Source organism: Alexandromys fortis, unplaced genomic scaffold, assembly GCF_014885135.2.
Source record: "Alexandromys fortis isolate MF-2015 unplaced genomic scaffold, M_Fortis_MF-2015_v1.1 scaffold_274, whole genome shotgun sequence".
Classification (NCBI taxonomy): domain Eukaryota; kingdom Metazoa; phylum Chordata; class Mammalia; order Rodentia; family Cricetidae; genus Alexandromys; species Alexandromys fortis.
The window spans coordinates 1,131,392-1,155,273 of NW_026068142.1; the positions used below are offsets into that span (position 1 = coordinate 1,131,392).

The 23,882-nt window shown below is 41.9% G+C and overlaps 1 protein-coding gene across 1 annotated transcript in view; it reads right to left on the reverse strand.

Annotated features, from left to right (window-relative positions):
- The window catches only part of Ppp3ca (protein phosphatase 3 catalytic subunit alpha), a 277,153-nt gene that overhangs the window by 26,039 nt on the left and 227,232 nt on the right, over window positions 1-23,882 (reverse strand). Inside the window, exons 8-10 of the mRNA XM_050126830.1 lie at window positions 21,923-22,017; window positions 5,114-5,239; window positions 2,871-2,945 (exon numbers count right to left, since the gene is read on the reverse strand). Coding sequence (XP_049982787.1) covers window positions 2,871-2,945; window positions 5,114-5,239; window positions 21,923-22,017 — 296 coding nt within the window. The remainder of the gene's footprint in view (window positions 1-2,870; window positions 2,946-5,113; window positions 5,240-21,922; window positions 22,018-23,882) is intronic.

The window sequence follows — 23,882 nt, forward strand, 5'->3', positions numbered from 1 at the left end:
GCGCCTACCTTCTCCAAGAAGAAGACAGCAATGCTTTGACTTCTTTCTGCTTATCTCTAAACTTGAAGCAATTGTCTGGAGGAGCCAAGCACTTTTAATAGAAACCAAGCTTTTCTTAAAGTCTTAATGCTGCTTGAAATTTTGAAAGCACCGATTGTGTAAGTGCAGCTGGCAGAAGAGACTTAAGCTAAGGCAGAGAGTGTCGTTCAAAAAGGAAAAAGTATTTATTAATGCAAAGATTGACAGAAAGGGGGTAGTGAAGGAACGTGTACCTTACGGACTTAAGTGTCGAGTCCAGCTGGCGAGGTCAGGCTGGGTTCCCCCAGACCAACTCTCTGCACTTGACTAGGGCAACGCTGTATTGTTCTGAGGGAAGAATTCACCTTAAACTGTAGAGTGGTGGTATGTGTTTAGAAAGAAAGAAAATCTTCCAAGATTTGGATTGAAATTAATTATTTTAAAGCAGAATGGCTCACAAAGTATCTTTCCCCATAAGTGATGGGGGAGGGGGCATGGTGAGCAGTTCATTAGTGGGGGTGGGGAGTGTGGGGAGCAGTTCAGCAGTGTGGAGGCTGTGAAGCCCTGCTGGGACAGCCTATGAATCACAGCCATCGGTGACGTCCTCCAGGGCTGCTACAGACACAACAGCCCTGCAGCAGATCATTTGCTATTGGAACGCCTGCATTAGAACACAATCGCAAACATGTGTTCTTTGTCTGCACCAAGTATGCTTGATAAACGTTGGCCGAGGACCCTGGCTGGCGTGTAGATTTGATTTACTGCATTAAGACTACTTACTATGAATTTTGAGAATGGCTGCATTCAGAAGAAAATACCCCAAATTATGGAACTTGTCTTAATTACTTTGAACTGCAAGTGGGTGAGACTTGAAACCAATGCTTTTCTAACTCTCTCCCATCCTTCCCTGCTCCCTCTCTCATGAAGCCACCAGACCAGTGTCCCCAGTCCTAAAGGCAAGCCAGAGAAGCTGGAATGCCCCTCCCATAAAGCACACCATAAAACTCTAAAACGTTCTCCCTTTCCTTCGAAGGCACCAAGCATGCTGAGCAGAGAGACAAAAGCACATCTGGACAGGCAGGCTCCCTGCCGACCTCCTCAGCTGCCTGCCTCCCATCACACCCTTTGGCCAGCATCGATGAAAGTCTCTCCATGATTTATCAAACTGAAGCAAAAAAGAAAAAAAAAAAGACACGTGTTCTTAGCCTTCTAGGTATTATTGTCCTGATTGCTCCAGTGTCACCAAACACTGCAGAAAATTCTTACACTTTTCTTTTGTGGACCATACTTTTGTTAGAGACTCCCAGCCACAAGCTCTATGATGGATGGAGAGAGTCCGTACATCTCGCTGCCCTCACAATGAGTAAAAGGACCAAGGAAAAAGAACCTATGGAACACCTGCTGTTTTAAGTTTTAGAATCCATTTGGTTTGTCTTCTTCCTTGATTTACAAAAGTCTGGGGCACTTATGAAAATGTTATCTTTTCAGAGATAGCCCTCCTCAGAGAGAAGTCAAGAGGAGCAACTGCAGTTTTATCACGTAGAAAACCGTGAACTTAGCCATATGAACTAATTCCTATGGATGTTTAAAAAATATATTATTTTGTTCTTTCTATGTCCTCTTTCCTCTCCATTCTATTCCTTTGCACCAAGGTATCTGAAGATAATATATGAAAACAGGTGAAGATGAGAGGAGCTATGGAAAAGAGAAATACAGGATGCTAGCAACAAATTGTGTGCCTAATGGAGATATACTTACATCAATTCTACATTATATATGTCTATTACTATCTAATTATATATATATATATATAATATAGATAATAACACACATACTATTTACCCAAGTATAAGGGTATATTTTCTTTTCACATGGAGCAATAAGTATCTTGTACTTTGCACTGTTATCAGAGTTAAAACCAATAAACCATCATATCATGCCATCCAAATACCAACTTATCAAAAGGGACATGGTTGCCTTCTGTATAACCAAAGAGCCAATCAATGGCTATCTATTCAAATTAACCCAAGTATCTACTTTTCTCTTTGTTTTTGTTCTTTATTTCATAATGTCTTATTCTATTGACATTATCTGCTCCACCAAGACAACTTCAAGACACTGAGGAATCCCTAGTGCCCTACCCAGGACAGGACTTATTAAATATGTATGAAGAAAGTTTGCTATTGTATGATCCAGCTCTTGGCCCATCCTTATAACTCCACACATTTCAGACACTTCCCTAGAATCCACAGTAACCTTTCTGTTCATTTTTAACAAGACAGACCACCTCTGCCTTTAGAGAAAGCCTCCAGCTCTTGATGGCAATGGAGCTATCTCAAAATAAGTTAAAAACTCTCACGGGCCCACTATTAAATATTAATTCAGATATAGAAAGTATTAATGTTGGATGTTGTCAACATTGCTTAAAAATGAAAATGCTAAGGATATGAATGAAGCTACTGGGAATGGCGTATTAAAGCAGAGGATCTTGTTAAAGATGCCAGACCTAAACACAGGTTCACCCCACACATCAAGACAAACGATAGGAGAAATAATAAACAGCAACAGGGGGTTGCCTTTTCCTAAGGAGGTGAAAGAATATTAAATAGCCACGTGAGTGACTGAAAGACGGTTATTAAAATAGTTTACATTTCAACAACGGTTTCAAAGTAATGGGAAAATTCTCTCATGGTTTCATTTCTGACATTTCCTTACCTCAGACAAAATGCTTTCTTTTTCAACATTATGATTTAATCATAAACCGAAATCTTAAAAATTTATGACTGGGGTTAGCATCGCGATCCTAAGTAATAACATGGCAAATGGCATTGCACAAAGGCTTAACCTCTTACCGTCAAATCCATCTTCCTCTGACCCCAGCTCATCGTCTGAGCAGATGTTGAGGACATTCACCAGCATCTCAGTGACTGCAGCCAGACAGGGAAGAAAGGGAGGACAGTCCAGTCAGACCTCTACAGCGCTGTCATTGCTCACTAGCCAACTATGCAAAAGCATGCCGTAGGTGAGCCATTTCTAATCTTCCATCCTTACCCATAGCATCTGGATCCGTACCTGCCATTATCCATCATAAATGGAAACTTGCTGTTTGATTCCAGTAACGCTTTTGAAAATTATTATTTCGTCTTTATGAAACCTCCTACCAATACTTATTAAATATGGGTCAATAGAAAGTAGGGGAAAACAAATACTGGATGTGAGGATCCTATAAATCTACAAGGGAGAAAAGAACTGTCTTGGAATTTTGCATTTATTTCCACAGTGATGCTGCCCGATCTAGATTAGATTACAGACTTCTGGTCATCAGGGACTGAGTGAATGCCAGGTTCCTTTTGTTAATTTGTCTAATCCTCTATAGAATTCAGCTTCGTGATAGGTGAGTAGCTTTGCATTTAATAAAAACTGCTGATGGATGAGCTAATGCACTTCAAGTAGATTTGGGAATATTGATCTGCAGAAATAAATATGTTGGCAGAAATATCATTACATTTAGTTTCCAAAAAGTCTCAAAGATACTTTGAGATGAACTAGAATTTAGCAAAGTAAGTAGATGGTAATAGGTTTATAGACCAGCAACGTGCACGCTATCACGTTTAATGTTTCTTGACACTTGCTTGGGTTTTATCAAGCTGTTCATGAGAGGCCCACGCATCATCAGAAACTGTTTTTAAGGTTACACAGCATTTCAGGAAATAATCTTTATGAACCAAAGACCCATGATGAGTAAACGCCAATGGTACCGACATTAATCTAGAGTTCAATTATCAAAGCTGAGCTACATTTTCCAACATACCACTGTTGTCTTTTACAAAGAGCATGGTCAAAACTTGAACAATGAACGGAAGGCACCCACCTAAAGGGTGTTTTGTCATGCCTGGTAGTTGTCAGGCTCCACGCTGTCTGAGTATCCACAGCAGGCAACATCTGAGCCTGTCTGCATGCTGGGACTGATCAGTGCAGGAGCCTGGAGCATGGAGTCCCACAGAGGGGAGGGACAGGGTCACAAGGCACCTGCGATTTACTTGGTCGTAAGGGAAAACCTTCTTCGCTGACAAGGCATTGCGTGCCTTGTGGGAATATTATCAGGTATTTAATTTTCAAAAAATCCCCCATATGTCTTGCAGCTTTTCTCTAAAATTGTATCTGAAGCACAAGGAAACAATCTTCATATACTGTCACGGCCTTCTTCTGGACCACATGGGAAAATGCGTGAGGAATGAGTCAGTGTGTCTGTTAGGCCTGGCTACAGCTCAGGGGCTCCTGGATTTTGCATATCTCTCTGTCTATATGTATATAGCTGTACCTGAGGGAGGGACCTGGTCAATCGTCCTCATCAACTTAGATCATAAAACCCAATATGAAAAAGTTCAACAAAACCTCCATATATGGGCTGGTCTATGAATGCTTCAGCATAGCCAGGGCATAAATTTCATTTTTTCCTCATATAGCTGTATCTACAATCATCAATTGATAGATTTCTTTTTCTTTTTTTCTTTTTCTTTTTGCTGATGTTTGGATTAGAAAAGAAATGAGGAAGTAAGGGAAGACGGTAGAAAGAGAGGAATGGAGGAACAGAAGAACCCAATTCTGAAATATTGATGCAAATCAGCCAATAGGTAACTTTTTAAATGCAAATATCTCCTGTTGGGGTAACACACTAGGAAATGCTCTGTTTGTCAGAACTATGGGTTTGCTGCTTTATCTGTTGTCCTTCGAGATGCTGTAGGCACTAGTCAGTGCCACACAATCATGAACAAAGAAAGCATGACTGCCCTAATTTGTGATGATAAAACATGACTTTGGGACTACATTTCCAAGAGTAAGAAGGAAAGACCGGATAACACTTTACTTCCACTGCTTCAGAGAGTGTTATTGCTCAACAATGGGGCTGTGCACATATTGAATATCCTTGTTCCCCCTGAATCCACGCAGGGCATCAGGTCACCAGGCCAGGGCATGTCCTCACAGCCCTCCTCCCACGGTACAGACCATGAATGCTATTGGTTAGAACACACCATTTTTCTCTGCATGTTCCTGGTGACACTGAACACAGCTCTCGCTTCTCCTGACAGCGTACCTTTCTCCCCAACAAATGGCAGCGACCAGGTGAAGACATCCATGAAATTCGGGAGCCAGTACGGGTGGGGAGAACAGTTGAACTGCCTGATGTTCATCACGTTGTTCTCGTACTTCAACACTGCAGCTGAAACCAAAGCAACACGGGAGGGCATCAGAGCTAGCGCACAGTGCTGGTTTTAAAGGCGTGGTTTTAGTTGACCAAGAAAATTCAACGATTTGAATGAAGCTCCAAACCATGAGGACAAATGGCCTCATCAGCCCGCATTTCCTGACTTATGATCTTTAGCCTCACTCCTTAGAGGAAGCTACTGTGTGCACAATGTGTGAGTAGTAATTTGAAATGACATTATCATTTGAAAAATATCTCTGCAATGTAGTTAAGCAATTATCAAGAATCAGATCAAGAGCCTCCTGTATTCAGGAACATTCATGTCTTCCTATCTGACGGTAAGAAAAAGGGGGCACTGCTAGGTGGGTCTGACATAATTTAGTAATCGCCTCTCTCTCTCTCTCTCTCTCTCTCTCTCTCTCTCTCTCACACACACACACACACACACACACACACACACACACACAATAGCATACCTTTTCCCCTGGTAACAATCATAATAGTTATATTAATCAGCATAAATTATACCACATTTTTATTAACTACAGTAAGATATTTGGATTTAATGCCATATAAAATAACAGAGTGTTGACTCTAGCCTTGACTTCTGAAAGGGCTATGGCAGCCAAGGCCTCCAGAAGCAATACTGCCTGCTTCTCCCTATGGTACCTGTGTCGTTATTTGTGGGCTAGATAGACTCTCACGCAAGTGCGGCTACTCTCACTTCTTCCTGCATTTGGAAATTCCACCCGTGCCAATCCTGGTCAATTGACACAGGGCAAGCAGGGTGCTGTGAATAGTTTCAGTGAAGGTGGAGTTACATATTTCAGGGCGGGCCTCTAGCTTATGGCTTGACAACAGTAACCTATGGGACAGACTCAGGTTAAATTTACACCTGCTTTTTCTACTCACTGTCCTTTCTGTTGCTACCTGAAAAGACACAAAGCAAAGATATTTTCCTCTAAATGACAGCCCTTTAACGACGATGCCCTCACATTTCTGCCCAAACTATATAAGAGTTCATTTTCATTCTCCTTACCCACCGTGGCTGGCAATGCACGGAGAGTATGCCACGACTAGATCCAGAATAATGTAAAATGAGCTGTCTACATTGACTGGTCCAATACAGAGAGTTGTTGTATTACTTTGCATTTTAAGCTGACCTCTATATGAGAAATATGCTCTAACTTTGTGATTACAGATCACAGAACAAGTCTTTAAACATCTATAAAATGCCTTCATTGGGTTTGCGTTTTCACAGCAATGCAGAGTCTCTGAGACAATGCTCTCTTTAACATAGCAATGTTTCCAAAACCGATGCCTCATCTGGAATGTTTCCTGTCGTGGATTTCTATGAAATCCAAGCTCTTTGCCGGGGTCTGAGCCCAAACTCCGTCCTCTCAGTGGAGCCCTTCTTGGTTCTCTTTGATAGACAGATCATGTCTCTTCCTTGAATTCTAAAAGCTTAGACTTACATACAGATGGCAGGGAACATTGATAAGGGTCAAACTACATATATGTATCTAAATAGGCTTTAGGTTTTCTTGTCTCCTGTAGCATTTTACTCAGACTTGATCTGAGAGGCTGAAACAAATCCTCCCAACCCTTCTACAACATTCAAGCAATGGCCCTCATCCCACCCTTTTGGTCTCCTCCACGGAAGACTTTTCACCCTATCGTGGATCTGGATGCATGCCAGATGGCCAAGGAACTGAAACTGTGACTCAGGACCAACACAGTCTTTTCAGTAGGCATGATGAGTGCCCGGACTCAGAAAACACACATCTTTTCGTGTTATGATTTGCCTACTGTAAGCATTAGGCTGCATTTTAAAGATGTGGATGTTTTTAGCAACTTACAGTTAACTTGTATTTGTGTGCAGGGAGGCTTGTGCTTTGAATTATAGACCTAGTTGATTAATATAGCTCCAGAAAACATAGAATCAGACACTTTGGGAACAGAGATGGTACAGTTAGCATAGACTGGAAGGGAGCTGGAATTCTCCTCTTCTGAGAGAATATGGAATCCTGCATACATTTCTGGAAATGGCCTTTTTGCACTGTCCTATTATTTATGCAACACGCCATTTGCCAAAAGCAAAGCAAAACAACCATAAAAACACCTTGACAAATTACCGTACCCACATTTCTGATCTTCAGGACCAAGTATTTTTAGTGTCCTACATTATTATCTGAGCACAAGATTCATGCTAAGATTTTTACAATTTGTTACCATTGCATTTGTTTTAATATCTTCAGAAGAATCTTTCAGGGTTCAAAGCTGTCTTTTCAGAGTAATTGTTCCTTAACCCCCTCCCACAATGTTTTATTAACACCAGGTGGTAGTTTAGCAGGAGAAAAGAGACACACGGGGGGGGGGGGGGCTCGCCCTTGCTAACCATGGATTCCATACACATGGATTCCACCAAGCCTGCCTGCAAAGGTTGGGTGAAAAGGAAAACTGCGTCAATACTGAACTTCTCCTGCCATCGGTCCCTAATCAGTTCAGCGTAGCCGCTTTTCACAGGGCACTGCCGCTGTGCCCGCTATTATAAGTGATATGTGACATAGAGGATGATGTCTGTAGGTTAAGGACACACTGCACCATTGAATGTATGGGTCGTGAACATCTGTGGATGCTGGTATTCACACAAGGTCTTGGGGTCCATTCCTAGTTAGGGCCTGAGCAACACTGCCCTGGATGGAACACAGGGAGAAGCTTTATGAAATACATCACTAGATTCTCAAAAGAAATCTGAGAAGCAGTGTGTGTGTGTCGGGGGGGGTAGGAGGAGGAAAAGAGAGTGGAGAGGGAGAGGACACATGCCCTTATCTGCAGACAGAGCAACTGCACTGGGGAAATGGAGAAACTTGCTCAGATTATGCAACCAACAACAGACACATCTCACCCCTTTCTCCTCAGCTTTTCCTGACACTAAACCCGTTCCTTTCCGCTATTCCCCGCTGTCCTTCATAAATTATACATGCACGGATGCGAGTCCTAGCTGTGATACTGATTTAGCTTTGGATGTGGTGTTCATGTTTAAAGATGGTTCAACTTTTGCCAAAGTACATGCTCGAGCAAAACGGGATGCAAGTTCCCCATCGAAGGCTGCCCTGTCGGTGAATGAAAGAGAGGCTGTGTTCTGTGGAGCAGCGAGGCAGCAGTGGTTCGTTTGTTTCAACATCAGCTTGTCACGGCTTAGTTCAGGACCTCCTGAGAAGGCTATGACCGCTTATTTTGTTTACTAATGATGGGAATGATACATGTCAATAGGAGTACACTTAGCAACTGGGCATAGCGGGGCACTCGGTTTGGACCTTTATACACATAATCACAAATCACCATGTTTGACTGAAGTGTTCTCACCATTTCTCCTTGGGAGAGTAAGCAGAGGTGAAATGAGTGCTCGTCCACACTTTCAAACAGTAGAAGCCAACTCTGGCCTAAATACAAACCATCTATCTCGCATATACACACAGTCGCCATAGCAACACAAAGCATTCAATGCCGACCAAAGTTTGGACAGACTAGTTTTCCTTACACATTACTCTCTAAAGATGAACAGAAGTCTGGAAGGCCAAGCACCTGAACAACACTATTTTGTCACTAATTACTTCAGACATTCCAGGGTCACTTAATGTCTCTAGGCTAAGTCTCACTTTCCTTCCCTGAACATGAGAGTTTATCTAGAAAATTTAAATGAACTCTTTCCCACTTATGTGGCATTAATAAAATTTTAGAAAAAAAAAACCCTCATAATTAATACAATGACAGATCAGTGTTCTCGGTGATTCTGTAGGCTATTATTATGGGACTTTTCCTTATTCTCTGCATAAAAATCATGAATTTTAACTTAAAATGCAGACCATCCATAGATTTCTGCATTGACATGACATAGTCGTGTTAGAACCCTCTGAGCAGCTCACATTCACAAGTTACTCAAAAGCTTTGACATTTTTGCACGATAATTATGTATTATCACAATACATAAGAAAACAGCCCCATAAGTCTGAAACATCTACATTCACAAAATTCAGTTAACATTTCATCTTCCACCTCCCACATCTTCCTTCTCTGACACCTGCCCCCGCCTGCCACCAATTACAAAATTCATCTGGAGTCCTGAGAGTGTGCTTCTCTCTGAAACATCTGAGACACACGTGCAGTGAACAAAATTCAGATGACTGTATTTGCACAAACACTGGAGACACCTACTAAAATTTTTGGGAGAAACAAAGAAAACAAAACAAAACAAAAACCAAGCGTCCTGTCTATCAACCACTGTCACTTTTCCAGGACGTGACGTCACTTACACGTGTCCCAGAGGGATGCAGAGACACCGTGACATGTTTGTGGGCCTGAAGTTATTTACCGTGACTTACAGCAGACCAGACAGCATGGAAACAAATGGCTCTCTCTTGTGGCTGCAGATGTGAAAATCTGCCAGAAGAGACCCCGATGCAGAGAGGGAGGACTACTAACCCTATACATTTGGAGGCTCGTTCTTCTTGTGATGTCAGAATAAATCATTTTAGAATTATGCAATTACTTGGTCCAATCATTTTCATTGCACCTGAAGAAGTTCATCTTCAAAGGCATGTTTCCATATATTTTAAAGTAGCAACCAAGGGCTCAGCACTGCTTGTGAAATGGATACTGGACTTTATTTACTTATTATTGCGATTATGGCAAACAAGGCAAGGACTCTACTGTGGGGTTCTACCTTAAATACTTGACTACTTTCTGTAGCATCAATGGCTCCTTGCATCCAGCGAAGCGCAAGGAAGAGAGTCCACACATCATTATGTTGCTGGGCCATACCACACACCAAATCTCTGAACCATAGTCAGATCCTTAGAAAAGGAAGTTTCTGTGATTTTAAAGTTGTTAGGGCACACTATGACACCAGTGTCTACCTCTGACCTCCACCACGTACACACACACACACACACACACACACACACACATTTCACTTAATAAGAACTTTGCACAAGTTGTCAACATCTTTTTCTATCAATATTAAGAGAAGCTCCTAACAAAGTAAGAATAAATGACAAGGACAGCAAAACCCAATTCAAGAAAAGTTTTCAAAACTTTATACCAAGAAGTAACCAGCTCATCAAAATACAAGCTTAGCACATTAGCACATTCCAGGCAGATTTCAAGAGGAATACACAATCCCTTCTCTGAGAAAACAAACACCTCTCCCAATTGTACATATCAACTATATATGATGCTATGCTGCTCCCAACATGCCCAGACACTCAGCACACATCTTGTAGGGTAGGGGAGATCACAAATCGAAGTGTATTCTTTTTCTCACCCTTGCTTTCATCTTTCATCCCCTTACCGGTAACTGATCATCTATTTCCATCTTAAAGAGTTGGAGAAGAGGATAGGAACAGCAAAAAAAGTGTGAAAGATACCAAATGGGGGCATGCTAGAAGAACAATCATCATAATCTAGCCTGAAATAGCAAAAAAAAAAAAAAAATGCATAATAGATCCATGATGTGACTTCCTTCCAATTTTCCCACCCACAGATGCTTTGGTGGAAAAACTAGCATTACCGTGTTCCTTTCGCTAAGTCCCACCTCCACAGGAGGCAAAAGGCTTGGAGAAAAAGGTCCTAGAGTGAGACCCATGTGCTCAGAATATTTTCTAGCAGCAGTTTTTGACCTGTGTGGGATGCCGTAGGCAAGGGGTTTCTGATTCTGGAAGAAATACTGTGCATTTTCAGTTTGTATTTTCTCCTAAAGACTACTTTTGTGAGATATGGTTTCTATTTATTATTATAGAAACATATGCATGTATATTCTATGTATGTACCCTTTCCATAATATCCTATGCATTACATGAATAGATTCCATGGTTTGTTGCATGCTAAATCTGACTCTAATTCCAGCTTCTGGCCTCTATTCTGTGTCCTGCTTGATGGCTTTCATGTATGATAGTTTGTAATACCATCGATGGCTTAGGCAAAGAACAACTTACCAAGCCATGATAGCTACTGTACATGCTGAGAGAATGCCTCTGCAAGCCCTATACACCACAAGCTTAGGTACAAAACGCACACTCAAGCCACTTGTGAAGATGGATGACAAGCCTTCAATTTCCAGTTAACTTAACCACAGTGACAATCGTTGGTATGAGAAACTCAGCTGGTTTACTATGTGACTCAGTGTCGAAGGCAGAGTTCTTCACAGGCAAGCCATTAGTCAGCTCCATGTAGTGAGTGAGCCAAGGAGTCTTTACTCTTACTGGCTATAAATGGTATCTACTACTTGAAATGCAATCACAATTTTGTAAACTGCAGCTTTGCTTCATATTTAAGGGATGTAGCATATTTTCAGAATATATACATAGCAGAAGGTTTGCTGCGAGGAAACAAATTAATCAGCAACTTACTGGGCTATTTATTATTATTAATGTCGTGTGGTCAGATGGTGTGGGAAGTTCTTCTGTATATGTGTTGCTTCTATTGGTTAATAAAGAAGGTGCTTTCAGCCAATGACTTAACAGAATATAGCCAGGCTGGAAGAGATATATATAGAGAGAGTAGGCGGGCTCAGTGAGAAGCCATGTAGCTATCAGAGGAGAAAGATGCGAGCCTCCAGCTGGAACCTTGACAGTAGGTCATGAGCCTTGTGGCAAATTATAAAATAATAGACATGTAAGAGCTAGCAAAAAATATGCATTAGCTAATAAGCCAAGCAGTATTGTAATTAATATAGTTTCTAAGTGATTGTTTTGCACAGCTGGGAAAATGAATGAACAGCTTCCAACAACAGTCAGAGATGGAAGTTCTACAGTAAGTCTCAGGGACACAGGGGCATATCCCCATGTATAGCCCATTTGTACACCTTAGTCTCCTTAACTGCTAGACAGGAATGCATTTCTAGCCACCATACAGCTTTTATTTGTGTCAAGGAACTTAAAATATCTTTTAAAACTTTGTTACATACTTCTTTGTATAAAATATGGATGATGATTTTCATACAATGAAGGAAACAGAGTGGATCAGATGCTTCTGTGTGAAGACTCTGACCCAATGTTAGGACTCACCCGCGCATGCACACATGCTCATCTGGACACACGATGCCCTCCTTTCTTTTTCTGTCAGCACAGGGCTGGATGTGGGTTTTTCACATGCTAGACCAAGCCCCACCACTGTGCTATCTTACAGTTTTCTAATTCCTGACAGTTCTTGTGCAGGCTAGACTTCAGTTTGCTGGGTGGTTCAGGCAGGCCTCCTGTGGGAGTCTTCTGCCTTGGCTCCTGTGTTTCTTTTGAAAGCACCGTATCAGCCAATGTTTTAAACATGCTGATTGTTTGGATGCAGAATTTGGGGGTGAAGGAGTGGGAGAAAAAGGATGAAGATGTACAAATCCTTTTATTCATTTAAGGTCATGCATGCCACGCTTGGCACGAGTTGTGGTGAAGAAAAGATCAAAGGGAGGGAAGAGAAAAGGCAAGGAAAAGGGGAAAGAGCAGGAAAGAGAAGGTAGGTAAATGACAAAGATGTTTTCCAAATGACGCTAAAGCCAGAACTCATTACATAGGGGCAGAAATCTAACGGGTGCAGGTGGAAAGTCGGAAAGAGACACCCTGTCACCTCAGAAATAAAATGAGGTGTATGGACTACTTAGCGGCGACTCAGAACCAAGGGTGTCATAAAAGTTACCACACAGGCACCGCAAACTCCAGCTCAAGGCTTGATATAGGCGGAAAAGAGAAAGGCAGCTCTGTAATGGCGCACAGATAACCATCTCCTGGGTCTGGTTACCTGGCAACACCATGGCCACAGACCTCCCATCAACATTATTCTCCATGGAAGACTATGGATACTGTCTGGGGAAAGACCAAGAGAGAGGCTCTCAGGGTCTACCATTTTCAGATAATGAATACCAAGTGACCATCCACTGACTCAATATCATTACCTCTGTTTTCTCTGTTAAATGCTGTGTGGAGCTTCCTAGATTAGTAGGTTTCAATCCAGTGTAAGAATCTAATCAACCACTAGAGTAATTAAAAATGTATTTCAGTGTATCAAGATGCATTCCCAGTTGTTCTTGTTCAACTAGTAAAAGGGCATTCAGTAGAGGATCTGTGGGAAGGATACAGGCTTCAGCATGATGGGGAAGAGGCATGACAACTCCAAAAATATCTTTAAAAAATAAAAACTTAAATCAGTAAAAAAAAAAAAAACCCAACAGGATTTGGGTAGAATGGGTAGTTCTGCTTATCCCAGGATACCCTCCCAAGGTCATTTTATTTAACGAATGGGTTGGTAATAGAATTTATTCTTAATACATTTACTCTCACTAACATTTGGGGATATTTAAAGACATTTTAAAATCTGTTAAGGGGCTGTAGAGATAGCTCAGCAATTAAGAGCTCTTACAGGACCTGGGTTAGATTCTTAGCACCCACATGGCAGCTCACAGCCTTCTGTAACTCCAGCCCCAGGGGTTCTAGTGCCCTCTCTTGGCCTTCTTGAGTAATGTATGCACATGGTGTACAGATATGTACCCAGGCAGGACATCCACACACATAAAATAAAAATGAAAGTTTAAAAACATTTTCAGAAATTGTTCAATTAGCTTACACCATAGTAGGTCTCTTTACGACGTTTTCTAACATATTTAGATCTACACAATCTTCTGAAATGAAATTCAGGGAGTTTTATAGGCAATGAGCAACAAGAAGCAAGTATCTTCCTCGGGCTATTCCTTTGCTGAAGGTTTGCGATGACCCCCCTGATGAAACTCATTATGTAGTGGTGCTTTCTGAAAAAGTGGGGATGCTGCTACAGCTGCTACAAAAGGGGTCTATACAGACCAATTCAATTAAAATGTGGAGTATAGTTTAGTGATGACTGGGTTCGATGCTCAGGTCCTATAAGGTGGCAGGAGACCAGTGCCTCCTGAGAGCTTTCCTCTGACCTCCACAGGCATCCTGTGGCAAAGGCACACTTGTATTCCAATACACACACATACACAATTAATGAATTAAAACATGTAGTGGGAGGAATTCAAAGTTATTAAACCTTAATGTGCAAAATCCTATTTTACTTCCTTCCCACACATGGAATGTTTACGTCGATGCCAGGGAAGGCTTGTCTGAAATGATCCTGTTTAACAGTTGGCTTCTAGTAACAGCACACATACAGCAGAGCTGACCGAATCCAAGGAGGGGGTAAATGCTCCAAGGGACACACTTAAAATGAGAGCCGGATTACTTATCTTAGAAAACAATGTAAAAAGTATTCCCATACCAACAATGCAATATCTGGATGCATAATGTTTATACAGTCTTACAGTGTCAGGAAAGGACTTGCATCTGAAAAGCTCTCCTTTCTTACTGTCACGTACACACGGAAGGGCTATGGGTGAGGAGGCAGGTCATGTGCGTCCTGCCCCGAGGACGCTGATGCAGACAGGCACTGGCGGAACAGTGTGACGGATGGGGGTGGCCAGTGTGGACTCCAAAATCAAACCACTGAGATTCAACTTCTACCATGTCACCACTTGTCTCCTGAGGACTCTTTATTTATCAACAAAAGCAACAAGATTACAAGGTGGTTAATCTGTAAAAACTGAAAGATCACAACAATTTACACAGAGGAACTCTCTGAGCCTGGTCTGTCATATGGTAAGCACTTAAAATGTTGCTCTGAGTGTATACAACTGCAGGAATAACCTAAATACCATACGTATAGTACACTGTGAGCACTGGACGTCCATGTAAAACATGTGTTACCCGCTTCCTTCTGTAAGTATAAATATGAAGGGGCATCACTCTAGGTGAGCATGGGAAGGAAACAGAAAGCGTTACAGTGGGATTCGTGCTCAGGACAGGGTCCTACACACGAGAGGAAGAGCACAATCACACACTGCTGAATGCTCCAAGGTAGATTTCCATCCTTCCATCCGACAGGAGCAATTTATCAGAACAACCAAACCCACCTAATTTTGAGTTTTCCCCAGCTTATATGTCTACGTGAAGCTCTTTTCTAAGCCCTCAAACTAGTAACGAAAAGTAATGAACGTTAAAGGGTTCTATTTTTGGTTTCTGATTCATCTTTCAGTAAAGGCTTATGGTCCAGTTTCTCAGGAGACCTTAGGCTTAAGAATAATCATCAAGTGTTATTTTTGTAGTGCAGATGATTCTACCATGATTATAAGGAGTCAAGAACTAGAATGATTATTTAACAAATGAAAAAGAAACAGTACAAAATTGAGTATCTTAAATGGTTTTTGTTTCATACCCCAAATAAAAGTGTTAACAAAAACAATAAAACTTATAACTTATGACTTATAACTCATCAGCAAATACAAATTACAAAACATTGTAATGGTTCTATGTTTATACTTTTTATATTCATATGTGATTTGAGGTAAAAAGTTGCTCAGGCCCAATTAGCAGGATCTCAAGCTTTCGAGGGGATGAGGGGAGAGCAAGTGGCAAGAAGGCCCTGCTGTGGGGAAATTTCTGCGGCTGAATCTTAGGCAACTTGTAAAGCCACTAGTGAGCCCCCTTAAGCCTGCAGTTACCGGAGAAAAGCATTGCCTGCTTATGTAATCTAAGTTAGGCACCGGGCTCTGCAGAAACAGACATTTTCCTAAAAACTAAAACAGTAATAATAAAAAACAAAGCAAAGCAAAAAATTAAACCACTATTTAATTTTGTAGGGAAATGAGTTTTTTGATAGGTTGTATAACAAGAGACATATAGATTACTCAGGGATGCCTGGGCACAGATGCCCGGCTCTCCTTCCAGAAGACCCACCCGCGCTTCTCCCACCCATGACTAGGACGATCATCTAGTTGACTTTGAATTTCATTTATAAACCGAGGGATAGAATATCAACATCCAGGCGGCAATGCTGGGAGATCACGGTCAAGATGAACCAAGCTTCTTGGGTGTGATGACATCTTACTACATAGAGAGGGCCATGGAGGGATGCCGCTAGGAGCTAAGGACCTCAGCAAAACAGCTTCTAAAATGCGTCTGCTGGAGAGCGTCCACATCATGATTGTCAAGATGATTCATTCACCTTTGGATCCTTAAGTCAGCCATTAACCAGTGCTCTGTTACTAGTCTCTTCTTGATGAGATGGCACTCTGTTTCTACTTATGACTGATTTCTCTGTACTTTTCTCAAGACCGTGACTACCTTCTCGTTGTAGACGATTTGAAAACATCAAGATTTGATAGAGGAAATCTTTTCATGAGCAATTCAGATCATCTAACCTAAAAATCCCAAACATCCTAGTCTGTGCAGTTGTGAATCTCAACCGTCTGACAAATGATGCTCTCTCGCTCACGTCCTAGATTAAATTTTGACCACACTCTTCCTCACGCCCCTTAACACTCCACTGACACTTTTCCCCACGGCCATTTTCACGTCTGGTCTTGACTGCTGAGTTTTGCTGCCATCCTCTCACATACAAAAATACATTTAATAAATGTCCTTACCATTACCACCTGTCAGTAGCCGACTCTGGAGCTCAGCCACAGATCCCTGGTATGTACACTAACATATCTCTGCATACATCCCATGTCTGTATATATCCACTCACCCACTCATCCAAGAACTCATCGGAACCTGAGAACTGGCTCGGTGGGGACACCTTTGTCACCTACCTGAGATTCTGTTCAGTCACATTTAGAGACAGAAGGTTTCCTGTCAACACTGATGGGGAGAGGCTAATCTATAAGGGCAGTTACACTTTAAGAATCTAAAGGACCTGTCTGTTTCTGTGAAGGTATAAAATACAGTGTTATTTTTCTTCGCCGGACGTTTATTCCAAGATCTGGTCAAACTGAATTGTCCAAAGCACCATTTGTATCTGGTCCAGCTTTTTGCTAGTCACAAATGATTTTGCTCTTCACTGTCTCTTTTTGAGTTAAGCTATTCCTGTCTTCATGGATTAATTTCCACTCATCTATCTTGCTTTTCTCTTCCTTATAGCACTGCTCAAACATATTAAATCTTTACTGAAAGAAGTACTGAATTTTGTCTACCATGATAACAGAGCCTAAGGCACATTAGGGCAAAGACCAAGTTTAACACATAGCCCAGATCCCCTGCAGCATGGTGCATTCTATGTAGCTAATTACTGTAGCAGAAAAAGGCAGTAGTAAATTACTAATATAAACTTGTTCGGTGTTGTTGGGAATTAGATATAGTTGGTCATTTTTATGGGTGGCCACTTATTACAATGAGACTGTGACGACCGCATTTCCCTAAAGAGGAAGTACTAATCAATGCATGTGCTGCCTGCCTTGTATGTACCAGGCATTGATGTTTAATCTCAACTGCCAACTTGACGAGATCTGAAGGTCACTAGGAGATGGGTTCCAGGCAAGCCTGTGGGTGAGTACACTGATTGGGTTAACTAAGGTACTGAGGTGGAAGACCGACCACTGTGCATCACACCACTTCCTGGGCTGTACTAGAAGGGGAGAGTGAGTTTTTAAGCTCTGGTTCTTCACGGCTGATGCAAGGTCAGGGGCTGCCTTTGGCTCCGATCACTCTCGCTTCTTGACTAGGATGGACTGTAACTTTAAACTGTGAGCCAAGACCGAATCTTTCTCCTTTAAGGTGCATTTGTCAGGGTGTTATCTTTTTTATTGCTGAGATAGGAAACATAACTGAAACAAAGGTATAAAACGTGGCTGTACGATGGACATTACAAACGCTGGGATTCAGAAAGTTAATCTGACTGGCATGTGACTGAAATACATGAGAGAGCTAATTAGGGGAAAAAAGTAAGTGCTATACATAAGAGATTATGATCGGACTCATACATAATCAAAGAGAAATCTTCAGGAAGCATGCATTGCATCCTTATGGGTACAGCTAATCCAGTGAAATGCATAGGGGTGTAAGCAAAGTATTCTAGATGAGGAGAGACATGAGGGTGGGTGCACGGCTGAAATTTGTTCAGGGATTAAGTTGAGAAGCTGCTAAGGTTTGCTTTTCCAGGTTATTTAGAAGAAGGGAGATAATTCACAAAGGTTAAAACATCCGTGGTGAACCTGCACATGAACAGCCAAGGGAAGACAGTAGCTAAGGAGCCGTGCACTAACGTGTGGCAGATAATGACAGAACATACGAAAAGATGATGGACTCTATATGCTGCATAGTCCGTAATCCTAAAGCAACCCCATTCGTGGTTTACAAAAGAGCATTTTCTCCTTCGCTTTATAGAGCTGTCACTGCATATCCTGTAGATGTAAATGAAGTCAGTGTGCGGTGGGATAATTGTGATCTGAACTTCCATCTCTCGCCCAGGCATCTCTCAGGAGCCCACAGAGTAGGGGGAGGGGAGAGGAAGTAACTGTGCTAAGGCTGACAAGAAAGGACAGATACCAACTGAGCTAATGAGGGGACAACAAAGGATGAGACGTTCATTTCAGTCTCACCAACTTTCCAAACGCTGCCGATGAACTGCGGGCAGGAACAGCTCCGAATGGAAACAACTGCACATTAAACACACGTCTGGCCCATGCTAGCTTTGGTTTGGAAGTCGCACCATAAGCCCGTTATATTCTCATACTTTCACCTGGCCTGAGAGGGTCATTTCTGTCTCATTGTGCAGAAGCTTCACTAACCATAGTGTGACTACTGTTCTTGGTGGTCATCGTCTCTAACCGTCAAAGATTACCTCACAGAACCCCCCCCCCCCTGCTGTTCTCCCATCGATTATGTCGCTGAAAGTCTTGCAACTCAGTTTTGTTGCCTGGCTTTTTAAAATTCTAGCTAACATTGATTTTATTCAAATCAAGCAATCCACGCTGTTAGCAGTGAATAATTGACTCCCACTCCCATATACTGTACAAGCTGTTAGCATAATAGCTGTAAAGTGCTTCAGAAATCTGACACAAAAGTCTTTTGACATTATGTTCCAATGGAAGAATACACCTTTCTTTTCTCGTTCAGTCTCTCTTTTCTCCTGAGAGAATTTCTGCTTTATGAAAAGGTTCCCCACATGCAAACAGTTACCTCCTCTCCCCAAAGGACTGTGACTAACCCAAAGCAAGAGATAAGAGCTGAAGAGCCACACAGATCTCAAAGACAGCAGCAGATCCCTGCCTTCTCCTGTGCTCAAGTCCCTGGTTATCATGCTGGAACTGTGCACCAAGAGGCGACATACTCAGTTTAGGAGAAGGAGTTTTCTGCCCCCAAGAAACACTGCTACATGGAAGAATGGGAAGAAGGGTCTAAGGGCAATCTGGAATGACATCCGATTGTCTTCATTCTTAATGCCTTGGGTTGTATTTAACTCTCCTAAGTGCCGAAGAATAGTCTGTGCTATTTGTCAATGACTATGTCATGAAAGTGTTTTGGGAAGGCATTCTCTTCCTTGGCGCTTTCTGTTTGCTTGTTTGGCTGTGATAGGGTATCATTTAGCCCAGGTTAGTGTGGACATTGGTGGCTGATGATGCCCTTCTAGTCTTGATCACCTCCCAAGGGCTGACATTACAGACTAGCAGGTGCCTTTCTTATTGTTCCTTAGACTTTACAGAAAAACCTTTGAAAGACTGTAGCACAATGTTTACACTGTACATACTTAAGGCGGATTACAGGAGCATGGTGCGAAATGCTCTGGCCCAATGTCCACGCCCAGACAAATGTTGAAAACCTTCATCTAACTAATCCAAGTAATTACCTTTTATTAGTTTAATTCAAAATAAATTTGTTGCTTTAAAAATTCACTCGCCTTGACTTTTTATATCTTTCCTACAAAAACTGAGGGTCCTTTTATGTCTGGATCAAAATTTTAAACAAGACGTTCCCTAACTATTCAGAAAATTCCTTCTTGCCAAATGCATTTCCCGTGGATCCCCATTAACAGCTCAGACTGTCCGTGAGTCCCCAGCATCCTGCTTAAGGACTGCCTCGGAGCACAGGAGGCAGACGGTATGCCCTATTATATTTGGAGTTCTTGCCTCTCTAAGGACAGCACATCTTTGCTAGGAACCATGGCTGTTCCACGTCCATGGATACCTCCAGCCTTAGCTTCAAGGGAGGCCTGTCATAGTCAGTGTGGCCTCGGAAACAGTTCGGCAGCTACAGCACACTCTGTCTAGCTTTCCTCACTCTCAGAGCTGAGAGAAAGGTCTGGGGGTAGTATCCACTCACTGCAGGCAAAACAGGCGTGCAGAGAGAGGGACAGGATGAGGCGCGGGGCAGTAGGAAGACAGGCCATTTTGCCTTTTGGAGCAGGATTCCTGGTAACATTAGAAAGCATAGGAGGAAGGGAGGAGCGTGACGATCCTGGCAGGAAGAAAATATTTCAAAGGCAGACTTATAAGCCCCACATTTGCCCTACTATAGTGTTGAAACAATAGACCCCAAGAAATTGGAATTCCCCCAGGAATCTCATGCTGGTAGAAGAAAAGAAAGTTGACACATGGTGCCAGCCAGAAGGGGAAGTGGCATCCTAGAAAGAGAATTTACTTAGCGCTGACAACAGTCAGAGCCGGACAGTAATGATGGCCTGGACCACACCTTGACCACAGCGTCTCCACTGTGCATGCCTCTTGCTCTCTATTTAAACCTAAGTTTCATGTCAGGACCTTAAAGATGTAGCTGGAAGGGGCAGGCTAACTAGATCTCTCTGTCCCTGTTTGCGACATGGGTACAGGAAATAAATGTCCTTTCTCTGCTTTTCACTATTCGTTATTCAATCGTCCCATTAAGGAAAGGTGACCTACCCTGGCTTCTGGGGGCTGTCAGGGTCCAGGCCTGGATGCCCTTCTGTCAGAGGATAGCCATCACACAGATGAAGACATGTACTGCTCTAATTCCAGTGTCCAGCATGCTCAGGAACAGGATTCGCGCTTCCCTGCCCTGCCTGGGCTATTCTTCACCTCATGCGTTATTTGACTGATGTCTCTTTTGCTAAAGAGACATTCCCTCCATAATACCCTGACCAATGGCTACTAATTAATCCTTTCTCCACATTCTGTCCCCTGCTCTGACACATCAAGCACACCAAGTCATTTTAAAACCAGGGTTCAACTTCCTGGTGGAAGGTAGACCGGACTCATTCAGGTCCCCTTTCCTCCCAGCCAGCATATAATGCCCTCTGGCTTCCCTGTTTGTTCAGGAAGCAGGTAGGGCATTTCAGAACGCCAGTTCAGCACTGTGGGTTGCATCCCAATTCATGACTTCTTGGTTGAAGGAGTCCGTGAGAAGCACTGAGTATAGGCATTCGCTTTGCATATAGAAACAGGGAGAGCCAGCTAAGATTTACCTTGAAGCTTCATATTCCTTTTAAAGAATTGAACCTGTACTTGTTCAGCTCAGAAGGTGACTTCATGGTACGGGCTCCATAAATCCTATTGTAATCTTAAATTGTAACTTCTCTTTTGCTAGACACAGGTTTGCTGAACAAACACAGCTACAGGGGCAGTATACACATGTAGCCTTTTTAAGGAGCATGAGTTTGGGTTACCTGCAATCACTATTTTTTTTAATAAGTCTGTATCTACTAGAGAGAAGATAGTATCTCTGTTATACATCACATACAGTCTAGAAAACAGCTAAGTAGTAGCAGTGCAGAAACCCCACCTCTGGACAACTGAACCCCTTTCTTTCTTTAAGCATATAAGGGACTAGCAAAAAGAGGAATGGTAACAAAATGTTAACAGTCAAGTCAGAATCGTTTTAAGCAACTTACCTTTGTTATTGTACACATCTAAGTAATTTGGTGCTGAGAAAATTGTAATCAGAGAAGGGAAGCCTGTTGTTTGGCTTTTCCTGTACATGCGGTACCTACAGGCAACAAACACAAGGTAAGGGGAATGAGCACGGACACCCAACTATCTACATCTGCAAACAGGAACTCAGTTAAGTTCCGCCTTTCAAAGAGGATCCAATGACATATGCTAAATCAAATCTCTCTAAGTCTTTTGAACATAGGCACGGATCTATTTCAGGAGCAACAGGAATGCAAATCTCCAATCACATGTGTGGTGTTCCAAATGGGTAGCTTTTAAACTTAGCAAGCCTCAGGGGTGGGTGGAATCCAGAAGAAGTATAATTCACTTCCAGGTGTTCAACAGAAAACATACAGGCTAGAGTTTTCAGAGACCGGCCAGTCCAGAGAGCTGAGACCCAGGCCAGTCATTCTACAAACCATTCTAGACAAGGTTACATATAAACCTTCTACTTGAGTGATTTCGTAGGATACAGTGATACTTTTTTCCTTCAAGAATGTCTCATCACATCTATGAATTTTGCTAATTGAGACATTCTATTTTAGAATTGTCTGTATTATCGGTCTCTGCTGGTGTCTGCACAGCAAAGGTTATTGTCTCAGCAGGGTGAGATTTGATCAACTGGTAATGAACAGAGCATCCATGAGAACTTCTGAAAAGAAACCACCCTATTACTTCTCTTCTACCAGGACAAAAATAATTCGCAATATAACACTTCAATTATCTATCGAAAAGAACAGGAGGCAGGGCCTCTTTTTCCATCCCCACGAAAATGTGTCTCATGATTTCTGTCTTATGAATTATAAATATTAACTTAGAAGCATTCATATACAACACAATCTTATCGTTTCTTCATATATATATATATATATTTAAAATTTTTGTCCTTTTCCTTTTCCCTGGTTGCTGAGTTCTAAGAGTTGCCCAAATAGCACCTTTACATGGACAGCCACTTTAATGGTTTAAATTCTAAACAGATTTTGATTTTTTTCTTTCTGGAAATACTCAGACATTGGCTTTTCCCAAAAGAAACACCCAATTAAAAACCTTTTAAAATATTTCCGATGTATTTTGTTATTGAGTTATGCTTTGTTTGGGGTAGGGCAGGGGTTGTCATAGTGTTAAACAATAATACACCCTTTCTTCCCCAAAGGAACAAGAAAACTTTATTAAAAGACTAATTGACTATCTATCAGATATGCTGCGAGCAAGCTGGGGCTTCTCAAGGGAAGAGTAATTGGTTATGACACATATTCCTACTAGTACTTGGACTTTATAAGGTGAGGTTGCTTAGGGCTACTTCAAGATTAAGTAAATAAAATAAATAACGAAACTACACGACATGTCCTCAACTTACCCAAACAATTAAGAAACTGCTCATTTTAAACAAAAATATTTGATGCTAATTGACTTTAGCCAGTTAAGTCAACTGTGTCCAAGTAAGCAATCTCAGGTATGCAATGTGATTAAGATATATCTGTTCTAAATGTCTAGCTTGCTGGAAAACAAAACAAAACAAAACAAAACAAAACAAAACACCAGGAATAACATGGACTCTGCACCCCTGAGCTCAAACAGCTCTGAGGGTCCGGGCATTGTGTGGATGAACAGGTCACTTCAAGGGTCAGCGATTATACACTGTACGATGCCGGATTAGCTCCTACCTCCCCAGGCACTGCTTGGAAGGGACTTTAGCTTCTGTCATGTGCCAGGGACAGGTGCCACAGAGGATACCATGGAGAAGCATACACACCCTGTTTCAGCACGCAGGTTTTAAAAAGGAGTGCTTTCACTTTTCAGAAAAGGGCAAAATTCAAAAGGATGAGTTTGTTTCTTTAAAGGCAAGCAAAGGCCTTCTCTCTCTCTCTCTCTCTCTCTCTCTCTCTCTCTCTCTCTCTCTCTCACAAAACATTGAGGTAA